The 23914-nt window shown below is 42.7% G+C and overlaps 1 protein-coding gene across 1 annotated transcript in view; it reads left to right on the forward strand.

Moving 5' to 3' along the window:
* HSPA9 (heat shock protein family A (Hsp70) member 9) overlaps positions 1–23914 on the forward strand; it is a gene marked incomplete in the record, with an annotated part of 514139 nt that overhangs the window by 360117 nt on the left and 130108 nt on the right. The window contains 1 exon segment of the mRNA XM_073620776.1: positions 12054–12148. Coding sequence (XP_073476877.1) covers positions 12054–12148 — 95 coding nt within the window.

The following is a 23914-nucleotide window of genomic DNA, read 5'->3' on the forward strand; positions in this document are numbered from 1 at the left end:
TCCCATCCTGGGTGGACGTCATATGACGGCCTCGGCTTTCCGCCGCTACTGCGGGCCCACGGGGGCCCGCAGAGCGGCGATCAGGGTACCGTTGTGTCCCTCAGGACACAGCTGTTCCCCGATGGGGGTATTGAAGCAGCCGCGGCGGCATGCGGCGGAGCGTCGGTAACGGCGGATGCAGAGCGGCATTGGGAAGCGTGTACTACTCGGTTTCCGGCGGAAGAGGAGTGATCAGGGCGGTGATTGGGGCTGAGGCTTTTCCCCTGGATACAGCTCAGCCCCGATCACTGTAGCCAATGGCATGGCTCTGCATCACATGACCGGCTGTGTCCAATCACAGCCGGTCACTAATGTAAACAAAACACACACAGTCAGATAGTAACTGCTGTTGCTGGGCTCTTCTCCTCACACACCGATCCAGTGTGAGGAGAAGAGATCAGCTAACAGTGAGTTACTAATTACATGTACTACTGTGCCCAGATCGCCCCTCCTAAATAAAGAGTACCTGTCACCTCAGAGTACCTGTCATCTCAGAGTACCTGTCCATCACCTGCCACCAGAGTACCCGCCACCTCATCACCTGCCACCAGAGTACCCGCCACCTCATCACCTGCCACCAGAGTACCCGCCACCTCATCACCTGCCACCAGAGTACTCGCCACCTCATCACCTGCCACCAGAGTACTCGCCACCTCATCACCTGCCACCAGAGTACTCGCCACCTCATCACCTGCCACCAGAGTACCCGCCACCTCATCACCTGCCACCAGAGTACTTGCCACCAGAGTACCCGCCACTTCATCACCTGCCACCAGAGTACCCGCCACTTCATCACCTGCCACCAGAGTACCCCGCCACTTCATCACCTGCCACCAGAGTACCCGCCACCTCATCACCTGCCACCAGAGTACCCGCCACCTCATCACCTGCCACCAGAGTACCCGCCACCTCATCACCTGCCACCAGAGTACCCGCCACCTCATCACCTGCCACCAGAGTACCCGCCACCTCATCACTTGCCACCAGAGTACATACAGCCAGTCAGCCACTATGTCCAGAAAGATGTACACCCCAGAAGAGGCATACCAGATCCTGAGTCTGACCAATGAGAGCAACGGGGAGCTCTCACCGCTCAGTTCAGATTCTGGTTCTGATTCGGAATATGAGCCCCCCGAAGCAGCACATCCGGATCAGATTTAGAGGAGGAAGTAGTCCGTCCAAAAAGACGACGGTCTGAAAACCAGGCAGCTACCAGCAGTGCCAGCGGCGGTAGACCCCAGGAGGAGGGGGCCCAGTACAAGCGCTGCTAGACCCCAGGAGGAAAGACCCAGCACAAGTGGGACGCCAAAGAAGTAGGGCCCAAACCCATCTTCCAGATTCCTTGGCAAACCCATTGTGGCTGCCTTCTACCACAGGGTCAGCCACGATCCCCCCTTTTACAGCACAGTCGGGTGTGCAGGTCAACACTGCAGGATTTACACAAATGGATTTTTTAAATTTATTTTTCCCGAACGATTGATTCAAGGCATCGTGGACCAAACTAATCTGTTTGCCAACAATTTATTGCAGCCAACCCCAGCTCCAGCTATGCCCGCCCTTTTGAGTGGAGACCGCTAACAGTAGTGGAGCTAAAATTGTTTTTAGGCTAACCCTGAACATGGGGCTTACAAAAAAAAATGAAATTCATAAGTATTGGTCGACCAAACCCATCCAACATATGCCAATTTTTTCAGCAGCCATGTCCAGGTCCCGATACGAAATCATAATGTGCTTCTTGCATTTCAATGACAACTCACAGTGCCCCCCCCCCCCCCCCCCCCGAAATCACCCAAACTTTGACAAATTATATAAAGTTCGCCCCCTAATTAATTTTTTTTCCCAGAAGTTTGCCGAAGTTTATGTCCCTGAAAAAAATATATCTGTGGACGAATCCCTGGTGCATTTCACAGGCCGGCTGGGAATCAAACAATATATACCCAGTAAGAGGGCGAGGTATGGCTTGAAGCTTAACAAGCTTTGTGAAAGTGCCACCGGTTATGTGTACGCATTCCGCGTGTACGAAGGGAAAGATACCCAGCTCCAGCCCCCTGAGTGTCCCTCGTACATGGGAATAAGTGGGAAAATTGTTTGGGAGTTGGCATTCCCACTCCTCCAAAAGGGGTACCATATTTATATGGATAATTATTATACGAGTTTGCCCCTTCTCCGCCACCTATATCTCAAACAAACTTTGGCCTGTGGTACAGCTAGAAAAAACCGAAAGGGCTTCCCACAGTGTCTTGTCACCACAAACATTCCAAGGGGGGAATCGACAAGCTTGAGGAACGAAGAAGTGTTGGCTGTGAAGTGGAGGGATAGAAAAGACGTGTACATCATGTCCACCATCCACGATGACACCTCGGTGGAACTTCACAGAAGACGCGTTACCGTTCGCAAGCCAACCTGTATCACTGAGTACAATAAATACATGGGGGGGGTGGATTTAAACGATCAGTTGTTGCAGCCCTATCTTTCAACAAGAAAAACCTTATTCTGGTACAAAAAAGTCGCAATTTACTTTTTTCATTTGGCCCTTTTAAATTCTTTCATAATATACCAAAAATCCACAGAAACGCCCACCACCTTCATAAAGTTTATTGAAGACATTGTCACTGCCCTGATTTATCAGCAAGTATCCCCCCCAGAAAGCATTCGCTCCGATTCTGTCAGCAGACTACATGAGCGCCATTTCCCAGACCATATTCCACCAACAGGATCCGGAAGACGACGCCAAAAAAAATGTCGGGTGTGCACCAAAAGAGGAATTAGGAAAGATACGAGCTTCCATTGTACCGACTGTCCCTCCCAACCTGGCCTTTGCATCGGAGAATGCTTCAGGCGATATCACACTCTGGAAAATTATTAGTCCATATTTCTAATAATGCCATTTCCCCATTTTTAATTTCTGTCCTGAATATTTACCTTCCTCAACCAACCATATTATTGCCTTCCATGTGAACCGACCCTGGCCTGTTTCTCGACTATGCCTCTGCCTACCGTCTGCATTGTTTTTCTGCCATGTTTTTGCCTTTCACGTGAACTGACCCTGGACTGTATCGACTATGCCTCTGCCTACCGTCTATTTCTGCCTTTTACCTGCACTGACCTCGGCCTGTTGACCATGTTTTTGCCTGCCCCTTGGATTGATCTTTCACCCTGCTACACAGGGGTCTCACATATGTGAGGGGCTCCAGAATAGTGTTCGGAGTTCAGAAAAACAGTTTTTGGTTTTCTGTGTTCCCATAACAGGGTCTGGTTGCCCGGAGGCTTCAAAGCGATTTGGGTGGGAGAAGCCTCTACCCCTGTCCCCATTCTTTCCTGACCAATGCCCTAAGCTTGATGATACTGCCTACTCCCTGGCCAAATACTCTGGCTGTGCTGACCATACCTCTGCCTGCTGCATGTACTAACTATGGACAGTATTCCTGCCTGCTGCATGGACGATCCTTTGATCCTTTTGCTGCTGCTGACCACATCCCTGCCTGCTATCTGGACTAATGCTTTGGCTGTGCTGACATCTCTACCTGTACTGACTATTCCTGCCTGCTGCCTGTTTTGCTGTCGCTGTCCACGTTCCTGCCTGCTGCCTGGACCGATGCTCTTCTCTGTGGACCACTGCACTACTAAAACTGCAGGTAATCTTTTCTTTACCCTTTACTCAGCAGAATGTATTTTGGTTTGTAATTGGTATGTACAGTACATGCTATGTGTTAGAAATATGAAGGGCCTTCAACAATGTGATAGGTTGGCAGGAATTTGTGTGTAATGTATGCTCCTAGAACAACTGACAGTGCTACTTGGATGTTGGGCCTCTGTATGTGGCCAGACTATGTAAAAGTCTCACACATGTGGTATCGCCATACTCAGGAGGAGTAGCAGAATGTATTTTGGGGTGTCATTTTTGCTATGTACATGCTATGTGTTGGAAATATCTTATGAATGGACAACTTTGTGTAAAAAAAATGCGTTTTCATTTTTTTTCCACAGTTTCCAAAAACTTCGGGAAAAAAATGAACCATTCAAAAGACTAATTATGCCTCATAGATTATACGTTGGGGTGTTAGCTTTCTAAAATGGGGTCATTTTGTGGGCGTTTCCGTTGTCCTGGTGCTCCAGGGCCTTCAAAATTGTAATAGGTGGTTGAGAAATGAGATGTGTAATTTATGCTCCTAGAATGCCTGGAGCTGCTACTTCAATGTTGGGCCTCTGTATGTGGCCAGACTATGTAAAAGTCTCACACATTTGGTATCGCCATACTCAGGAGGAGTAGCAGAATGTATTTTGGGGTGTCATTTTTGCTATGTACATGCTATGTGTTGTAAATATCTTATGAATTGACAACTTTGTGTAAAAAAAAAAATGCGTTTTCATTTTTTTTCCACAGTTTCCAAAAACTTCGGGAAAAAAATGAACCATTCAAAAGACTAATTATGCCTCATAGATTATACGTTGGGGTGTTAGCTTTCCAAAATGGGGTCATTTTGTGGGCGTTTCCATTGTCCTGGTGCTCCAGGGCCTTCAAAAGTGTGATAGGTTGTCATCATATGAGATGTGCAATTTATGCTCCTAAAATGCCTGACGGTGCTAGTTGGATTTTAGACCTCTGTATGTGGCCAGGCTGTGTAAAAGTCTCACATATGTGGTATCACTATACTCAGGAGGAGTAGCAGAATGTATTTTGGGGTGTTATTGCAAGTATGCATGTGCTGTGTGAGAGAAATAACTTGTTATTATGACAATTTTGTGCAAAAAAAAAAAAAAAAATTTCCAAGAATTGTGGGAAAAAATTACAACTTCAAAAAGCTCACCATGCCTCTTGCTAAATATCTTAGAATGTCTGCTTTCCAAAAAGGGGTAATTTGGGGGGTATTTGTACTTTCCTGGCTTGTTAGGGCCTCAAGAAATGAGATAGGCCTTCAGTACATCAGGTGTGATCAGATGTGATCATTTTTCAATGATTTGCACCATAGCTTGTAGACTCTATAACTTTCACAGAGACCAAATAATATACACTAATTTGGGTTATTTTTACTAAAGATATGTAGCAGTATACATTTTGGCCCAAATTTATGAAGAAAAATTACTTATTTGCAAAATTTTACAATAAAAACTAAAAAAAAGTGTTTTTTTTTCAAAAATTTCTCTTTTTTCGCTTATATTGCAAAAAATAAAAAAAACAGCAGTGATTAAATACCACCAAAAGAAAGCTATGTTTGTGACAAAAAAATGATAAAAATTTGGTTTGGGTACAGTGTAGCATGACTGAGTAATTGTCATTCAAAGTGTGAGAGCGCTGAAAGCTAAAATTTGGTCTGGGAAGGAAGGGTGTATAAAAGCCCTGTATTGAAGTGGTTAATTGCCCATAAGGCCAGACCCCTGGTACAAACAAGTGTCTGTATATGTATTCCAATTGAGTCTGTTCAACGCTTATGTACTATACAAGGCGTCAGGAAGAAGTGGATCCTTCCTAATATTCCAGGAAGAGATCATCACAGCCCTTCTGTATCCAGAAGGAGCTCTGGCCCAATTTCTCAATCAAGATCCAGTGAGCTGGTTGCATGAGAGGCATTTTCCGGATGTCCTCCCTGGTACCCCTACCCAAAGAGCAAGAGTCTGTGGAAAACGTGAACATATGCGTACACCTGCTATTATTATCCCTCCTGTCCTGGCCAACCTGGTCTCTACATCGGGGACTGTTTGCATCGCTACCACACACTAGTGGAGTATTAGGGTACAGCACGGCACAGTCCTAGGGCACATTTTCACACAGGGTCTTGAAAGATGTTAGATGGCCATTGCATTTGGAGAGACTCTAACCTGGAATGTTTACAGTTATAAATAAGTGTGTAAAAAGAAAAAAAAACACTTGTTACAGTTTTACTGTATTTTATGCTATACTGTTGTGTTTTATTGTGTTTGCTTTGCAGGTATGTCATTCTGTTTTACTGTTACTGTGTTTTAACCATTGTTTGCTCTGCAGGTACACCATTCAACTGCATCACTGATTTCTTTATTTTGACAGCAACAGGGTTTGCTCTCACAATACGTAAAATCAGCACTGTAGGAGGTGATTTCACCACCACAGTGAAAAAAAATGCATACAGTCAGGTCCATAAATATTGGGACATCGACACAATTCTAATCTTTTTGGCTCTATACACCACCACAATGGATTTAAAATGAAACAAACAAGATGTGCTTTAACTGCAGACTTTCAGCTTTAATTTGAGGGTATTTACATCCAAATCAGGTGAATGGTGTAGGAATTACAACAGTTTGTATATGTGCCTCCCACTTTTTAAGGGACCAAAAGTAATGGGACAATTGGCTGCTCAGCTGTTCCATGGCCAGGTGTGTGTTATTCCCTCATTATCCCATTTACAAGGAGCAGATAAAAGGTCCAGAGTTCATTTCAAGTGTGCTATTTGCATTTGAAATCTGTTGGCACAGATTGCAATAAAAAAGTTGAGTTAATGTTTTATTGGTACTGTGTTTTATTGTTAACCATTGTTTGCTTTGCAGGTATGCCATTCAGCTGCAGCACTGATTTTTGTTTTGACAGCAACAGGGTGCGCTCTCATAGGTTGCGCTCTCACAGATCGCCCCTATGCTTCAGCATATATTTTTATTCACTTTTCTTGGCAGAGGTTTCTTCAGCCACATTGATCGATGTGAATAGAGCAATCTGTTCGGTTCTTTGCTGAACAAAAAAAAGAACCATGCATGTATGCCCATCATTAGAAGTAGGTAGATGCAGGGCGGTATTCTAATGGTGGGCATACTATCGATCGATGTGAATGGAGGAATCTGTTTAGTTTTTATTTTATTTTAGTTCAGTCCACAAGCTGCATGGGAAAAAAAAGCATTACGATATATGCCAAAGAAGGACCAGCAACGTACTGGTACGTTGCCGGCAGTCGCTTTTCATGTAAAAGCAACTCTAGCGGCTAATTTTACATGCAGTGGGAGGGGAGAGGACATGCCCCCCGCCTTTCATGGATTTCTCGGGCTCTCCTGTCCAACCGGGGAACCTGAGATAGCAGCTGGTGGTTCCGCCAGCTGATCATGGAGCTGTTTGGAGACCATCAGTGTTGCCAACCGCCCGTATTTTTACGGGTAGCCCGTAAAAACGGGCACCCCCCCGCCCACAAATGTCCGTAGTAGCGGGAATGTGCCAGTAAAAAATAGCCGTGACCGGTCCGGCTTGGAACATGTGCAGTTCCGGAGCTTGCCGAGCAGATCCTCTATACGTCCGGCGGGGGGGGCGGATCTCCCAAAGGCAGGAGGTGATTGGACTAGATAATTCCTTATGTCGAAAATAACAAAAATATGTTTTTTTTACCTTAATATCTACCTTAAATCACATTGCTATTTGCCTAGCGTACTTGTTTGTAGCCTAAATACTGAAATTTACACCTAAAAATGTAATTTTGGAACTTTTGTGAAATGCCAGTAAAAACTTGGTGGTGCCAGTAAATTTTGGGTGCCGTGCCAGTAGTAGGTCTGGTAGGTTGGCGACACTGGAGACCATAATGACTCTCCTCTGCTTTAAGGACAGAGGAGAGATAACAAAAATGATTATAAAAATTAAAGGGACAGTGTAAAAATAAGATAAAGCAAAATAAAATAAAAAATTAAAGCACCTCTGTCCCCCTGTGCTCACGCGCAAAGATAAACGCAAGCATCGGTTTCGTGTTGTATGAAAACAGCAATTGCACCATGCATGTGAAGTTTCGCCACGATTGTCAGATCAAGGTCAGTAATTCTAGCAGTAGACCTCTGTAAATCTAAAGTAACCTTTAAAGGATTTTAAAAATGTATGTAGCTTGTCGCCGCTACACGGGTTTGCACAGTTTAAAAGTATGTCGTGTTTGGTACCCATGTACTCGGCATAAGATCATATTTTATTTTACCAAACATTCGGCAATATAGTGTGTTTTTTTTGCATTAAAATTCGAAAAAGTTTTATATTTTTTCAAAAAAATTGCGTTTGGAGTATCGCTGCGCAAATACTGTGTGAAAAGAAAAATTGCAACACCCACCATTTCAATGACCTCTGCTTTAAAAAAAATATGTTTTATAGCAAAATAAAGTTTTTCATGCAAAGCGTCAAAGGGGCTTGCTCTTCAAGTGGTTAGAAGAGCGGGGGATATGTGGCATAAGCTTCTAATGTTGGGCTAAAAATGCCAGGACTGTTCAAACCCAACCCCTCCCCCATGACCTCATTTTGGAAAGTAGACACCCCAAGCTATTTGCTGAGAGGCATGTTGAGTCCATGGAATATTTTATATTTTGTCACAAATTTCATGAAAATTACTTTTTTTTTTTTTATTATTATTATTTACACAAAGATGTCACTAAGTGATATATATTGCTCACACATGTCATGGGTATATGCGTAATTACACCCCAAAATACATTCTGCTGCTTCTCAGTGCGGGGATGCCACATGTGAGACTTTTTGGAAGCCTAGCGAGCAGCCCCCCCCCCCCCTACTGAGCCGTTCCAGGCCGCCTGCCCTCAACATGGAGGGTTGGGTGCTTTGGGGCAGAGGGGTGCCCTGTGACCCCCCCCCACCCCAAAGCACCTTGTCCCCATGTTGATGAGGACAAGGGCCTCTTCCTGACAACCCTGGCCGTTGGTTATCGGGGTCTGCGGGGGGGCTTATCGGAATCCGGGAGCCCCCTTTAATAAGGGTGCCCCCAGATCCTGGCCTCCCACCCTATGTGAATGAGTATTGGGTACATCATACCCCTACCCATTCACCTAGGAAAAAGTGTCCATAAAAAAACAAACTAGACAGGTTTTTAAAGTAATTTATTAGGCAGCTCCAGGGGTCTTTTCCTTCTTCTCCGCCGTCTCTTCCTTGTCCGCGCTCTCCGGTTCTTCTCCCGCTCTCCGGTATCTTCTGCCGGGCTCCTCCGCTATCCGTGCTCTCCGGTTCTTCTCCCGCTCTTCCGGCAGAAAATACCGGAGAGCGCGGAGAAGAGGCCTGAGAGCGTGGACAAGAAGGAAGAAACCCCTGAAGTCGGAAGAAGACCCCCGGAGCTGCCTAATAAATTACTTTAAAAACCTGTCTAGTGTGTTTTTTTTTTGACACTTTTTTTCCTAGGTAAATGGGTAGGGGTACGATGTACCCCATACTCATTCACATAGGGTGGGGGGGCCGAGATCTGGGGGTACCCTGCCCGCAGACCCCGACAACCAACGGCCAGGGTTGTCTGGAAGCGGCCCTTGTCCTCATCAACATTGGGACAAGGTGCTTTGGGGCAGGGCGCTCGCTCGTCCCCACCCCCTTTCCTGACCGGCCGGGCTGCGTGCTCGGATAAGGGTCTGGTATGGATTCGGGGGTGACCCCCACGTCGTCTTTTTGGCGTAGGGGGTTCCCCTTAAAATCCATACCAGACCCAAGGGCCTAGTATGCTCTTGGAGGGGGAACCCGTGCCGGTTTTTTATTTAAAATTTGGCGCGGAGTTCCCCCTCAAGATCATCTGAGCACAGGTCGCATGCCAAAGTTGGATCATGCAAGACGGCGATCTGACTTTGATCCGAATTCAATGATAGTCAATGGGCTGAAGTAGGATCAAAGTCGGACCAAAGTAGTACAGGGAGCATTTTCAAAGTCGGACCGACTTGTGTCGGACTAGTTAGGACAGCTCCCATAGGGAAACATTGATTTTTCACACGTCATGCGACATGAGGTCCCAATGTCGGAGCATTTGTCGCACTAGTGTGAACCCGGCCTCAATGGCTATTAAGGTAACCATCCTCTGCTGTGATCTGTTTGCTTGTAATTGGTGTGTGTGTGTATAAAAGGTCAATGAGTTTCTGGACTCCTGACAGACCCTTGTATCTTTCATCCAGTGCTGCTTTGACATTTCTGGATTCTGAGTCATGGGGAAAGCAAAAGAATTGTCAAAGGGTTTGCAGGAAAAGGTAAAAGTTGACCTGTTTATAAACAGGAAAGGTATATAAAAAGATAGCCAAGGAATTGAGAATGCCAATTAGCAGTGTCCAAACTCTAATCAAGAAGTGGAAAATGAGGGGATCTGTTGAAACCAAACCACGGTCAGGTAGACTAACAAAAATTTCAGCCACAACTGTGAGGAAAATTGTTCGGGATGCAAAGAAAAAAACACAAATAACTTCAGGTGAAATACAGGACTCTGAAAACATGTTGAGTGGCTGTTTCAAGATGCACAATAAGGAGGCACTTGAAGAAAGACGGGCTGCATGGTCGAGTCGCCAGAAGAAACCCATTACTACGCAAATGCCACAAAGTGTCCCGCTTACAATACACCAAACAGCACAGAGACGAGCCTCAAACTTTCTGGCACAAAGTCATTTGGAGTGATGAGACCAAAATTTTTGCCACAACTATAAACGCTACATTTGGAGAGGAGTTAACAAGGCTTATGCTGAGAGATACACCATTCCTACTGTAAACACGGAGGTGGTTTGCTGATGTTTTAGGCATGTGTGAGCTACAAAGGCACAGGAAATTTGGTCAAAATTGATGGCAAAATGAATGCAGTATGTTATCAAAACATACTGGAGGAACATTTGCATTCATCAGCCAGGAAGCTAGACATGGGACATGCTTGGACATTCCAACATGACAATGGTCCAAAACAAGGCCAAGTCAACCTGTCATTGGCTACAGCAGAATACAGTGAAGGTGTGGAGTGGCCATCTCAGTCTCCTGACCTCAATAGCATTGAGCCACTCTGGGGAGATCTCAAACGTGCAGTTCATGCAAGACAGCCCAATAATTTACAGGAACTGGAGGCTTTTTGCCAAGAGGAATGGACAGCTTTACCATCTGAGAAGATAAAGAGCCTCTTCCAAAAATACCACGAAAGACTTCAAGCTGTCATTGATGTTAAAGGGGGCAATATATGGTATTAAGAACTGGGGTATGTAAACGTTTGACCAGGGTCATTTGGGTAGTTTCTGTCGCTATTGTGATGTTTAAAAAGTCTAAACACACAGTTGATAATAAATGGCTTTAGCCAAACACTAACCATGAGTGAAGGAAAAGTTTTTTTTGTTTTATCATTCAAATTCTCTGAAAAATGGCCAAGAAATCATATTCATAAATTTACAGGGTATGTAAACTTATGAGCACAACTGTGTGTATGTGTGTGTGTGTATATATATATGTATATGTGTGTATATATGTGTGTGTATATATATATATTATATTTATTATTTTTTTTGTCTTTTTTTTTCAATCACTTGTGACAAAAATGAAAGATTCACTTGGCTCAAAATGCCTCTCAGCAAATTCCTTGGGGTGTCTACTTTCTAAAAAGGGGTAATTTGGGAGGTGTTTTGTGCTCCCCTGCCATTTTAGCACCTCAAGAAATGAGATGGGCAGTCAAATAAAAGCTGCGTAAATTCCAGTAAATGTACCGTAGTTTGTAGACGCTACAACTTTTGCGCATACCAATAAATATACACTTATTGAATTTTTGTTTTACTCAAGACGTGGCTGAATATATTTAGGCCTAAATGTTTGACAAAAATTGTTTTTAGATTAGTTTGGATTTTTTTTATAACATAAAGTAGAAAATATAAAATTTTTTCAAAAGTTTTTTTATTTTTTATTTAGATTGCTAAAAATAAAAATCTCAGTGTTGATCAAGGCTGCAAGGTAAAAAAAAAAAAGTCTTCCTTCAGAATCACTTTAAATCACTTTCTTCTCTTGCCCAGGACTCCATGTCCCATGAGGCATTGTTCCTTACACATTTACATGTTCTCAGGCAATTATTGATATGTTTGGGTGGTGTACTGAGCTGTATGTGTGCTGCACTGTGTATACTGACATAAACAGTGAACTGAGCTGTATGTATGCTGTACTGTGTTTTCTGAAATATTAGCAAATAATGCATTCTGTATGCAGGCCACCTAATCGATTATGAAAATAGTTGACAAACATTATTATAATCATGTCAATTAATTGTTTCAGCCCTAGTGTTATCTTAAGTTTTGACATGCTTTTGTTTTTCCAGTTGTTATTCAGTCTTCTGGTGGCCTAAGCAAGGATGATATTGAAAATATGGTGAAAAATGCAGAAAGGTATGCAGAGGACGACAGAAGAAGAAAAGTAAGTGCTGAAGTTCATTAATCTTTGCCGTTTATCCACTGACTATTGTAATAATCTTTTACCCCCCCAAAAAATATGAGAGTGTTGCTGTCGAGCTATACTTGGATAAAAGTTTTATAGAAAAGTGGAGAACTTGTTTAACCACTTCAGTACAGGACACTTTTACCCCCTTCCTGCCCAGACCAGTTTTCAGTGCTCTCTCACTTTGACAATTAGTCATACTGCACTGTACCCTAACAACAATTTTTATTATTTTTTTTTCCCCCCAAATCTTCTTTCAGGGCAGCACCTGGGGAGAGCGCAGCTCCACCCACTTTCCCAGGAAACACCGCGGTCACTATCTTTAAAAGGCAGCCCACTGCCAACATGGCCTCAGTTGTAGTGTTTCCTCCGCCATGGTGGAAGCGCTGCGAGGAACCATAGGTGTGCTATGCTTTCTCCAGGTGGGGAAACATTAGGGCATACCTTGTATTTTCGTGCTTTGTTTGGGCCATCCCAGCACCCCCCCCTGACAGGTGGGGGTGGGTTTCCAGAGTCCTTTCCATCTTCCTAAGCCTAGCGAGGGTAGGCTCTGGCGGAGAGGCCTGTCCTGTGACTCGGGCGGGTGGCGGCAGGGGTCCGTGGCCGGCGCCTCAGCTCCCTGAGTGTCTGCTCGTTCCGGGTGATGGGCAACGTTACTTCCAGTGGAGCTCGGTGGCTTCCAGTTCCGGCTGCTGGATCGCAAGAGGAAGGCCCCTTTGGTGTCATTTCCGGTCCTCGCAGCGGCGAAAGGACCGTTCATTTTTAAATAACACACCTGGATGTCAGCTGAGCCCTCTGCAGAGATGGAGCCAGTGGCAGTGGTTGAAGCAGGAGGCACGAGCACCAGCCAGGCCCAGGTAAGCAGGGGCAGAGGCTCCTGATTTTTCTTATGGGCTGTTTTTGTCCTGTTTTTCTCTTTACTCTCCTAAGATAGAGGGGAGCCTGCATCACAATCCCTAGGTTTCTTTTGTAGGGAGTGTGACAGGATTGTTCATTGGGTTATTTGTACAATGTTGACTGCTGTTTTGTGGCATAGCTCATGCTGTGTTTTGTCTGTTTTGCTTGGTTTCTTTCAGGCAAAAGCTACAGCAAAGACCAGGTACTCTTCTCCCCCTCCAAAAAAGAAATGTCCCTCCTGTAAGGCTACCCTTAGGGATTCTTGGACCAAGCCTTTATGTAAGGCTTTTATAGCAGACTTGGTCAGACTTCATCATCTGCTTATTCAACTTAGTGTAGTGAGCTTCTCACCTCTTTTCAAAAGGAGTTGTCAGATAGCTTTTCAGTGTTTTCGTTCTTATTTGGATAAACGTCCTGGGGTACAACCTAGCAGTCAGCGGAATTTACCATCCAGTCCTCTTCCGTCCGCTCTGGTCTCTAGAGAGGTTAGTGTTTCAGAGAGTCATATGGAGAGAATAGATAAAGATAAGACTTCCTCCTGATACAGGCTGTCCTTAGAAGAGGTGGACAACCTGTTGAAAACCATCCATACTACCCTAAACATTCAGGAGGATAAAGCCCCGTTATCTCCATGATAAAATGCATCGGGGCCCGGATGAAGTCCAGCACTGTGTGTTTTCAGTACACAAGGTCCTGTCCGAGGCTGTTAAAAGGGAATGGAGAGGGCCCCCTTTTTCTCTAGATCGCTTAAAAAGAGATTCCCTATTGATGAGGATGATTCTGAGGTCGGGAACAAAAGGCCCAGGTTAGACGTGGCTTTTTTCCCAGGTCTCTCGAAATCCAGATCTAGCTTTTGAGGCTGTGGGCGTCCTAAGAGATGCCATAGATGAGAGAGCTGACTCCCTTCTAAAAAAGGCATTGGACTCAACTTTAGCCAACCTCAAACTAGCTGTGGCTTCAATTGTGGTAGCCAGGAACCTAGAGCACTGGCTAGAACAATTGAAAGAGCATATTTAGGCTGGAACTTCCCGTGAAGATCTGCTTGATACGTTACCAGTTTTACAGAAGGCAGTTGGGTATATGGCGAATGCCTCTGTGGAATTCATTAGAATGTCTGCTAGGTCTTTGGCCTTAGTCAACTTAGTGCTAGTGTTAATTTTGGCAGCAAATTTCGATTTAGTTTTTTTTAGTCTTTTGCCTAAAATGGCGTTTTAGTCTTCTTCAATTGTTTGTTGTATTTAGTAGACTAAATCTCCAGTACACTTTAGTTTACTAAAATCTAATGGGTGTAGTTAAATTGTAATGCATTATTTAAGCATTTCTCTACTTCTGCTTTGATCACTAACATCCAGTCAAAACCCAGAAATGTCACCACATGACTTCAGCATGCCCAATCATGCTGAGGTGTGGAGCAGCCAATCCTGGGAGAGCTGGAGAAGAAAAGAGGGGATGGGAATTCCACATAATGCCTCCCTAAGGCTTATGCATGAGATATGTAAATCACCTTTCACAGCAGGGAGTAAGAACTGACTGGTATTTTTGTCATCTTTATCTTGCTGAAAAAGATAAGAGGATTCCTCAGGGCTGGATTAACTCTTCGTGGCAAGACTGGCCACAGATTATATGAAATTCTATACTGTACAAGTTACAAGCCTACATTAAAAAAAAAAAAAAATTTGGGTTTACATCTACTTTAAGTAAAACCAAGTTTCTGTCGGCCAGTATCTCAATACCCCATGCGAGGGAGTAACAACCCCTAAAGAGGGGGGGAGGGGGGACTATTGCGGTACTAGGTGTAATCAAAAGTACAATGGAAAGGGATAGAGAAAAAAAGCAATGATATAATATAAAAATTCCATTTTAATAGAAAACATAGTTAAAAGATTGTAACAGTGTCACATACAGTTGTAATTTAAAAACGGAAGCAGTCAATACAACCAATTGGATTACAACCCATAGTGATAGTAGACACAAATAGAGCTTGAATTCTCGACCGGTTTCGCGGTTTTACCGCTTCCTCAGGAGAGCAATATCTGTGGTGCAACATACAATAATTATAGTGAGTACAACACACAAAGGTTACATAGTAACATTATCAATGCAGCAAACATTTAAACAAAACATTGCACAATTATATACAATTTGGGTAGGAGAAGGATGAGCTCACCCGTTCTATAGTTCCCTGTGGGTGTACACGGCCCCAAGCGATTCCCCCTGCGGCGAACACAGGGGATAACTAAACAGCCTCTGAATAAATAAATTTAAGATGATAAAGTAAGATAGGTCAATCGGCTGGGGAATCAATCAAAAAGAGGGTTAGGTGGGGGGGTGCCATTAGTGTGCCTCTAAAATTAAAACAGTGTGCAAGAAAAAAGAAAACCAAGAGGGGTGTAAGAATGGAGATAGAAAGGCAATGAGGAAGGGGAAGAAGGGGGGGGGGGGAGGAAAGGAAAGGGGGGGAGGAGGGGGGAAAAAAGGGGGGAGAGAGAGGGGAGGGAGGGGTGGAAGGGAGGGGGGGGGAAGGAAGGGAGGGGGGGGGAAAAGGGGGGGGGGGGAAGGGAGGGGAGGGAACGGAAAGGAGAGGGAACAGTGAGATCAGTAAAAGGAAAATCCCTGCAAGTTAGTGTGCAGGAAAGAAACAGGTTGAAAGAGATTGCACACAAAAATATGAAACTGGCACTCACCCCTAGAGTACTGATTTACCTCATCCTCCCTGCTTTTGTACTAGACATTTGGGATGATGGTACTTTTACTTGGTAACTTATCTCTTTGATTTAAAACGCTTTTCTCTCTCATAAAACCAAGTTTCGTCTAGAATATTGCTTTTTTGACAAAAGGGTAACGTAAAAATAAAATTCTTTGTGTGATGAGGCCACCATGCAGTGCACATTGACATGAGCTTTAACAGTTCAAGAAACTGAACAGAACACAACAAAACATTTGCTTGGCCTGGTGTCACTCCAGGAAAAACATTAGGGACAGACTGATATTCTACAAAAGGTACTGGGATTGGACTCATGGCCTGCTGACTGGAGTAAAGGTATTTTCTCTGATGAATCCCCTTTCTGATTGTTTGGGGCATCCGGAAAAAAACCTGGTTGTCCAGAGAAGAAAATGTGAGCGCTACACTTTCAGACCTGTCTCATGCTCATGCCAACAGTAAACCATCCTTAGACCATTAATGTGTGGGGTGGGTTGCTTCTCAGTCAAGGGAGTGGGCTCACTCACAATTTTGCCTAAGAACACAGTCTTGAATAAAGAATGGTAAAAAACATTCTCTGAGAACAACGTCTTCTAACCATTCAAGAACAGTTTGGTGATGAACAATGCCTTTTCCAGCATGATGGCGCACCTTGCCATACTTGTACTCGGGCTAATGCTCCGATGCTTCACCCGATACCTGGACAGTCAGGGTGATCGGTGCGGAGGGGGAGTTACAAGCACCGGTTGCCCTGTATAGATTTCAATAAAGCCTGACAGCTGTTTCTCCGCTCCCCCCCCCCCCCCCCCCCCTTCAGCTGCTATAGTGAAATAGTCCCCCTCGATCTTTCAGGATGGAGAGCGGAGATAGGAGCCGGTAAATCTGGCTCCTTCCTTTTGCGAATTAACAGTCAGTGACAACTGACTGTCCATTCACATAACTGAAACATCATAACCTGTGATTACAATGTCTCAGTTTATGAATGGAGAGGAGCCTCTGTCTCCTCTCCATTTATTTTCAGTGCAGCTGAGGCTGCTGAGAAGGGGACTGGGAAACATGTGTCCTCAGTCCCTTTCCCTTTCTCAAAGGGAAGATGTCAGGGGTCTGTTAAGACCCCTGATATCTTACCAAAGCCCCCCAACAGGGCTGCTAATAATACCAATAAAAAAATAAATAAATAATAGAAAAAGAAATTAATTGTAAAAAATAAAATAAAAAACACACTGACACTGTTCACCCCCCCCCCCCCCCCTTATAAAAAGAACGCATTGTAAAAAACACATAACAAAATAAATTGTAAAAAATAATTTTAAAAAAGTGAAAAATAAAATTGTAAAAACAAAAAACTACTGACACATGTGCCACTGTCACATGACATTAAAAAAATGTATCTGTAATCGGTATCGGCGAGTACTTGGAAAAAAGTATTGGTACTTGTACTCGGTCTTAAAAAAGTGGTATCGGGACAACCCTACTAATGGCATTTGTAGCCTGTGCATTTTTCCTATGGATTTAATTGATAATTAAAACTGTTGCATTATTGATCCTATCGCAATAAGCACAACCCATAAGTATTAGGTATGCGTCTTATGTTATAAATACCTGCAAAATATAACACTATTTTGTTTTAATTTTAAGGAAAGCACTTCCTGCCAACCTGACCCATGAACTATTCTGACAGCCTCTAGAGAAATCACCTGTGACACTGCATAGACACCTCTCTGCAAAGGCATTAGAAGCTGGCATATCCAGCAGGTCTAATGGTTTTCTTTGGAACAGTCAGCTTCCCATCTACTGTCTCCATCGTGCTAACAAAGTCCTTATCTTCAATCGTTCTGGTAATCCTGTGCTCCCAATCCATCTGGCTACGGCCTCCTCCCTGGCCTGTTAGTCAATTTTGTATTCTGAAGTGCCTAAAAGAGCAGTGCAAATAGTTTGCTGTGGTGCACTGGCTTGACCTGGCCCATCATTTGAGGCTTTCTGTATCTCTGGGGTTGAATTTGGGGGAAAATATCAAGTTATTCTGATTTTACATTCTCTCTCACCCCACACAGTTGGCTCCAAGTTGTCTCTCTATAATAAACTACTTGTATGTCCCTTTCCAGGGCCGGCCATAGGCCATTAGGTGCCCTGTGCCATACTAAAATTGACAGTGCCTCAGCCCCTCCCAGTGACCACATCCTTCTATATATGTTTTGGCAAGATTTATACTTTATTCAGGGAAAGCAGCAGCTGATGGGTATTATGAAATCACTCCCTATATTTTATTTAAGGTACCCATATAGCGCTGTCAATTTATGTGGCGCTCCACACATACATCGTACACCCACATCGGTCCCTAACCTCAAGGAGCTCACAATCCAAGGTTCCCAACTTGCATTCATATACTAGGGCCAATTTTGGACAGAAGCCAATTAACCTACCAGCATGTCTTTGGAGTGTGGTAGGAAACCGGAGTACCCAGAGGAAACCCACGCAAGCACAGGGAGAACATGCAAACTCCAGGCAGGTAGTGTTGTGGTTGGGGTTCCTCTACAGTCATCTCATTGAGGACCAATATAGTATCCCTTTTAACCATTGAGATTCAGTGACAAAGCTCACAGCATGGACAGACAATGGACAAATGGCTATTATTTCAGAATAACAAAAGGTATGAAATCTGACTGCAAGTTTGTTAAACAAAAAAAATCAGTGCAATGTACACAGATAAGGCTGTTTCCAACAAAAGTAGAGTTAAATGCCGTGCTTACCTTTTGTATGAATTTCAGGATGAGTTGTCTGCAAATGATTCAAGTTTGTTGTATTTTTACCGGCGAGTGTCGCTCCACATGGTTTGCAAAGGGTCTTGTCCTTCACATCAAATGTAAAATACATTCATATAGATCTTCTCTTTCTACCAGTCACAGACGCCAACATTTCCTGACTGGTTTGTGCGTCAGTGAGGATGGGAAAATAGGAGCGACTAAGTCTGACTTGCCTCGGTGCCAGCAATCCGGTTTCCCAGCATTCAAGGGCTGTCTGTGCCTATTGCAGGAAGCTGAATTTAAGACAGGATGCCCATTACCTGCCCTATTTTTAGGTGCTAAAATCTCCTCCCTATCCATAGATGGAAGTAAGATCGAAAACTGCGCTCTAAAACTATAGATAGCAGCAGGCACTCACTAGACATATTGTAATGTAAACAGATACATCCAAAGATGCCACTTGTTGGATGGTGGTATCCAGAGTATTCTCTGAATAACCCTTTTCAACAAATCGATCTCTGATTACCTCTGTGTCCAAAAGTCATTCAAATTAGAACAATTACGTCATACCCTCAAAAATGGCTCTTGGATACCCGACAGCCAGTTAGGGTGACAGCTTTTTTACCAGAATGTATCCATTCCTGTCTGTTTTTTTTTTTTTAAAGAAGTTTTTTGTGCTAAAGCTGTCATTTTGTCGTATTATTGTTAGATCCAAGAAGTTTACCTCAGAGGGGCTATACTCATAACTTCACCTAATTCTCTACTTGGAATTAATTTCATCCATAAATGTGAGTAATGTAGTAACCGAACCCTTCCAAATAAGGAGGGCATCATCAATATATCGACACCAGAAAATTAACTCCCTTCTGGGTGTGCCACAGTAGGAGCAAATTTGGCTCCCATGGCGACGCCGGTTATCTGTAGGGAAGTACTGGCTGTCATACTAAAAGTAATTATGACTCAAACAAAAACTCAAGAGTCAAAATAAATTCCTTTTGGATATTTGGTAAATCAACCTCCTCCATAAAGAATTTCATTGCAGAATTTCAGTGCCCTATCATGGGGGATGATGGTGTAGCGAGAGGAAACATCTGCAGTTACAAGTAGACATTCTTCCTCTACAGTCAACTCATTGAGGACCAATATAGTATCCCTTTTACCCTTGAGATAGGTTGGGATATTAGTGACCGTCAGTTGTAAAAAATTGTCTCTGTATTTGCCAGATCTAGAGGTAACACTCTATACCGCTTTTATATAAGGACATGGGATCTCTCAAATTGATATGTGCGTCTGTCTGATAACAGGTAGTCCATTTCCTGCTGGTAATCGGATTTGTCCAATAATACCCGTTCCTGGAAGTGTTAGAGAAACATGTATACCTTATTCCCTTCATCATAGTGGATAGTTGGGCAGGTTTGGAATTGTCGATATTCAATTTCCTTACCCCTGGCCAGCTCGATTTGCCAGAATCCTAATATAAGGGGGTATTTGAAAGCAGATCAGGAATTCAAACTGAGTATGTATGCGGATGATGTCCTGTTTTTTATCAGACCCGGTGGTTTACCTGCCAAATTTGATCTATACCTTACGGACCTTCCATTGTTTGTCAGGTCTAGGGGTTAACCTTTCAAAATGTGTTGCACTTCCGATCATCCCACAGGTCATGCTTTCTGGAATTCAATCTAAGTTTGGCCATGCTATATGCGGGAAATCATTGCCTTACCTGGGGGTCAGATTGGCCCCTTCTCTCCACAAACTATACTTTTCCAATTACCCCCAGGTGTTCTCTTGCATCAAGCTGTTATGTTTATGGTCCCCATACCATATCTCATTCCTAGGTAAAATACAGGCTATCAAGATGTCTATCCTCCCAAAGCTGCTCTTCTACTTTAGGTCTTTACCCTTATATGTCTCCTGTCAGACTATAGACAGGATGCAAAAGACCAAGAAATTTTCTTTGAGTAAATTGCTTTTGTATAGACCCCTAGTCCAATTAGCACAGTGGCATGCACCCCTGCCCCCCCCCCCCCCCAAAGGTTTACCATGGCTCGGATTCGAACGGGCCTCAGACCCATACTACCTCCCGGGCCTTCTATGGTCGGGCAACATTAGGCCCAAAGACTTAAGCCCTTAAATGGGGTGGTTAGCCAATCACTACAAACCTTGTCTCTATACTGCTAATGCTAAAATGCTCTTTGGTACCCCATAGACCCAGATTGTTTTGAATTTGTTTTCTCAGCGGAGCGCATTTTCCTTGTCAAAAGAAGTTTATTGAGTATACAATATTATAAAGATACATAAAGTAAGTTTACAAGGATCTATAAAGTAAGCTCATTGTTTTACAGTAGGGTTTATATAGGTAAATATCATGAAATTTCAAATATTAAACATTGGGTTCACGTAAACCTAAATTAAAGATATATATAATTTCCTTAGTTACTTTTGTAGGTATTTAAATGATTTATACCTACTATACATATTGTTTACAGGTAGAGTGTATATAGGTCAAATAAATTCTGATAATGAGCTTTAATCATAAGGTGGAGAAAAGGAAAGAAAGAAGAAAAAGGGTAGAAAGGCAGAGGTATGGTCCACAAGGTTGTCCCGCTCGTCAGTTTATTATTCTTTTTAGTTCTCTTTGAAGCCTTAGAATGGGTGTCTTTGTAAGTCATTTAATCTGTTACCATGGCAACAGGACAGAGTCATTGAAGTTTGACCGGAACTGTTGTTTTATCCAAGGATGCCAAAGTTTTTCAAATTTTGGAATTTGATTTTGATCGATGGCTACCATCTTAGCATGGGACATTGTATTATTCATTCTGTGAATTGTTTCTGCTAGTACCAATGTAGGAGATTTCCATGCCTTGGCCACTGTTTGTTTTGCAGCCGTTATTAGTTGGATCATAAGTTTGAATTGAGAGAGTGTTAACCATTCCGGTTTTAGATTAAGTAAAGTTATATATGGATCTGGTTGTATTATTTTTTTAAATATTTTAGATGCAATCACGAAGACTTCCTTCCAGAAGGTTTGGATTACTGGGCACGTCCACCATATGTGTAAATGTGTGCCTATTTCTGGGCATCCTCGAAAACAAAGAGCTGAGGTATTAGGTGAATATTTTGCCACTCTAGCGGGTACAAGGTACCAGCGAGTTAGGACTTTATAATTTGTCTCCAGTGCTAAGATGTTGGGTGAAGATGACTTAGGTGTGAGCCATATATTAGACCAGTCCGTGTCTTCTAAAGTTCGTCCCAGGTCCTCCTCCCACCTCTGAACGTAAGAGGGTCTATTAAGATTTGCTACTCCATATAATTGATTATAAAGTGATGAAATTGTACCTTTAGCAAATGGATCTTTTGTACAGATTGATTCAAAAATGGATAATTGGGATAATGGTGTATCCCCCTTTAGGAATGGTGTATAGAAATTTTTGATTTGGAGATATCTAAATATCTCAGAGTTTGGTAGATCATATTTTTCTCTAAGCGATGGGAATAAAAGGAATGATTTAGATGCTATGAAGTCATTTAGTGTCTGAATGCCTGATGTTGTCCAAGCTTTAAAAGAATTTGGGTAGATCCATGCCGGATAAAAGGCCGGATTTCTGATAAAAGAAAGGAGAGGATTGTGTGGAGATTGTAACTGATATTTGGTTTTTAGTTTATCCCAGAGAGATAAGAAGTGTTTAGTTATGGGATTATGAATTTTAAAGCGGTCTTTAGGATCAAGCCATAATAAGTTTGATATTAATAGAGGGTCATTTTCTGAAGCCTCTATAAATACCCATAATGGGATTTCCTGTTTTGCATGGTATTTGGACAGACTGGCCAAATGTGCTGCTCTGTAGTAGTTAGTAAAATTAGGGTATCCCAGGCCTCCTTTATTTTTGGGAAGATGTAGTGTGTGTGTATAGGTATACGTGGTTTAGAAGAGCCCCATATAAACGAAGTTGCTCTTTTTTGTACTATTCTCAAAAAATAGGAAGGAATTGGAATAGGGAGGACTCTGAATAGATAAAGTAATTTGGGTAGAATAGTCATTTTGATTGCATTAATCTTCCCTATCCAGGATAAAGGAAGTTGCGACCATTGTTTTATTAGATTTGTGATCTGTCTTAATACAGGAGGATAATTGGTTGAGAATAAGTCAGAATGAGATGCTGTTAAATGAATTCCAAGATATGGGATTGATTTTTCTGCCCATGTGAATGGGAGTGCAGCCCTAGCCGGGATCAATTCCATGTTTGTGAGTGAAATATTAAGCACTAGGCATTTCTTAGGATTAATCATAAGGCCGGATAGGGCTGCAAATCCATCAAGAGCTGGTATTAAGTTAGGACCAGAGACCTGTGGTGATGATAGAAAAAGTAATATATCGTCTGCAAATATACATAATTTGTGTGTAATACCTCCTACTTCAATGCCAGCTATAGTTTGGTTTGTTCTGATGTATTGGGCCATGGGTTCGAGTATAAGGGCAAATAATAAGGGAGATAATGGGCAACCCTGTCGGGTACCTCTTTCGATATTAAAGGCATCAGATTTGTATCCAGCATATTTTATATAGGCTTTGGGTTTATTATATAATGCTTTGATCCATGTTAAAAAGTGGGGTCCAAAACCCCATTTTTGTAATATATATTGCCAGGATACTGTGTCAAATGCCCTCTTAATATCGAGAGATAGAAAACATAAAGGGATTTTCCGTTTTTTAGCAATATGTGCCAATAACACTGCCCTGCGTATATTATCGCCTGCCTGTCTATTTGGCATGAAGCCTACTTGATCTCTATGTATTAATTTTCCTATAATGCTATTGAGGTGTTTTGCTATTATTTTTGCTAATAATTTAATATCAAGGTTTAACAGAGAGATAGGCCGATAATTCACACAGGAAGTATCATCAGAAAGGGGTTTTGGGATCATACAAACAATTGCCATTAGTGTTTCTTGCCGAAAAGAATGTCCATCTAGAAGTTTGTTAAAAGTTTCAGTGAGAATGGGAGGGCATATTTCTGAGAATGTTTTATAGTATAAAGCCGAGTAGCTGTCTGGGCCTGGTCTTTTGTTAAGTTTTAGGTCTTTTATGGCGTTAGCAACTTCATCTATAGTTATAGGCTCATCCAAACTGCTTTTTTGATTCTGAGATAACTCAGGTAAGGTTATTTTTGAGAAGGATTCAGCCTCTGTAGGATTAAATTCATTGTTTGTCTTGTATAAAGTTGCGAGATGTGAGTGAAATTTATGGACTATTTTAACTGGATTACAAGTATAAACATTTTTTGATAATTTCAAACGTATTGGTTTGAAAGATTTGTTAGTTGAATTTAATGCCCGAGCCAAATATGTACCTGGTTTGTTTGTATTCATGTAGAAATTGTGTTTGGAGCGTTTGAGGGATTT

This window comes from Aquarana catesbeiana, linkage group LG03, assembly GCF_042186555.1.
Source record: "Aquarana catesbeiana isolate 2022-GZ linkage group LG03, ASM4218655v1, whole genome shotgun sequence".
Classification (NCBI taxonomy): Eukaryota; Metazoa; Chordata; class Amphibia; order Anura; family Ranidae; genus Aquarana; species Aquarana catesbeiana.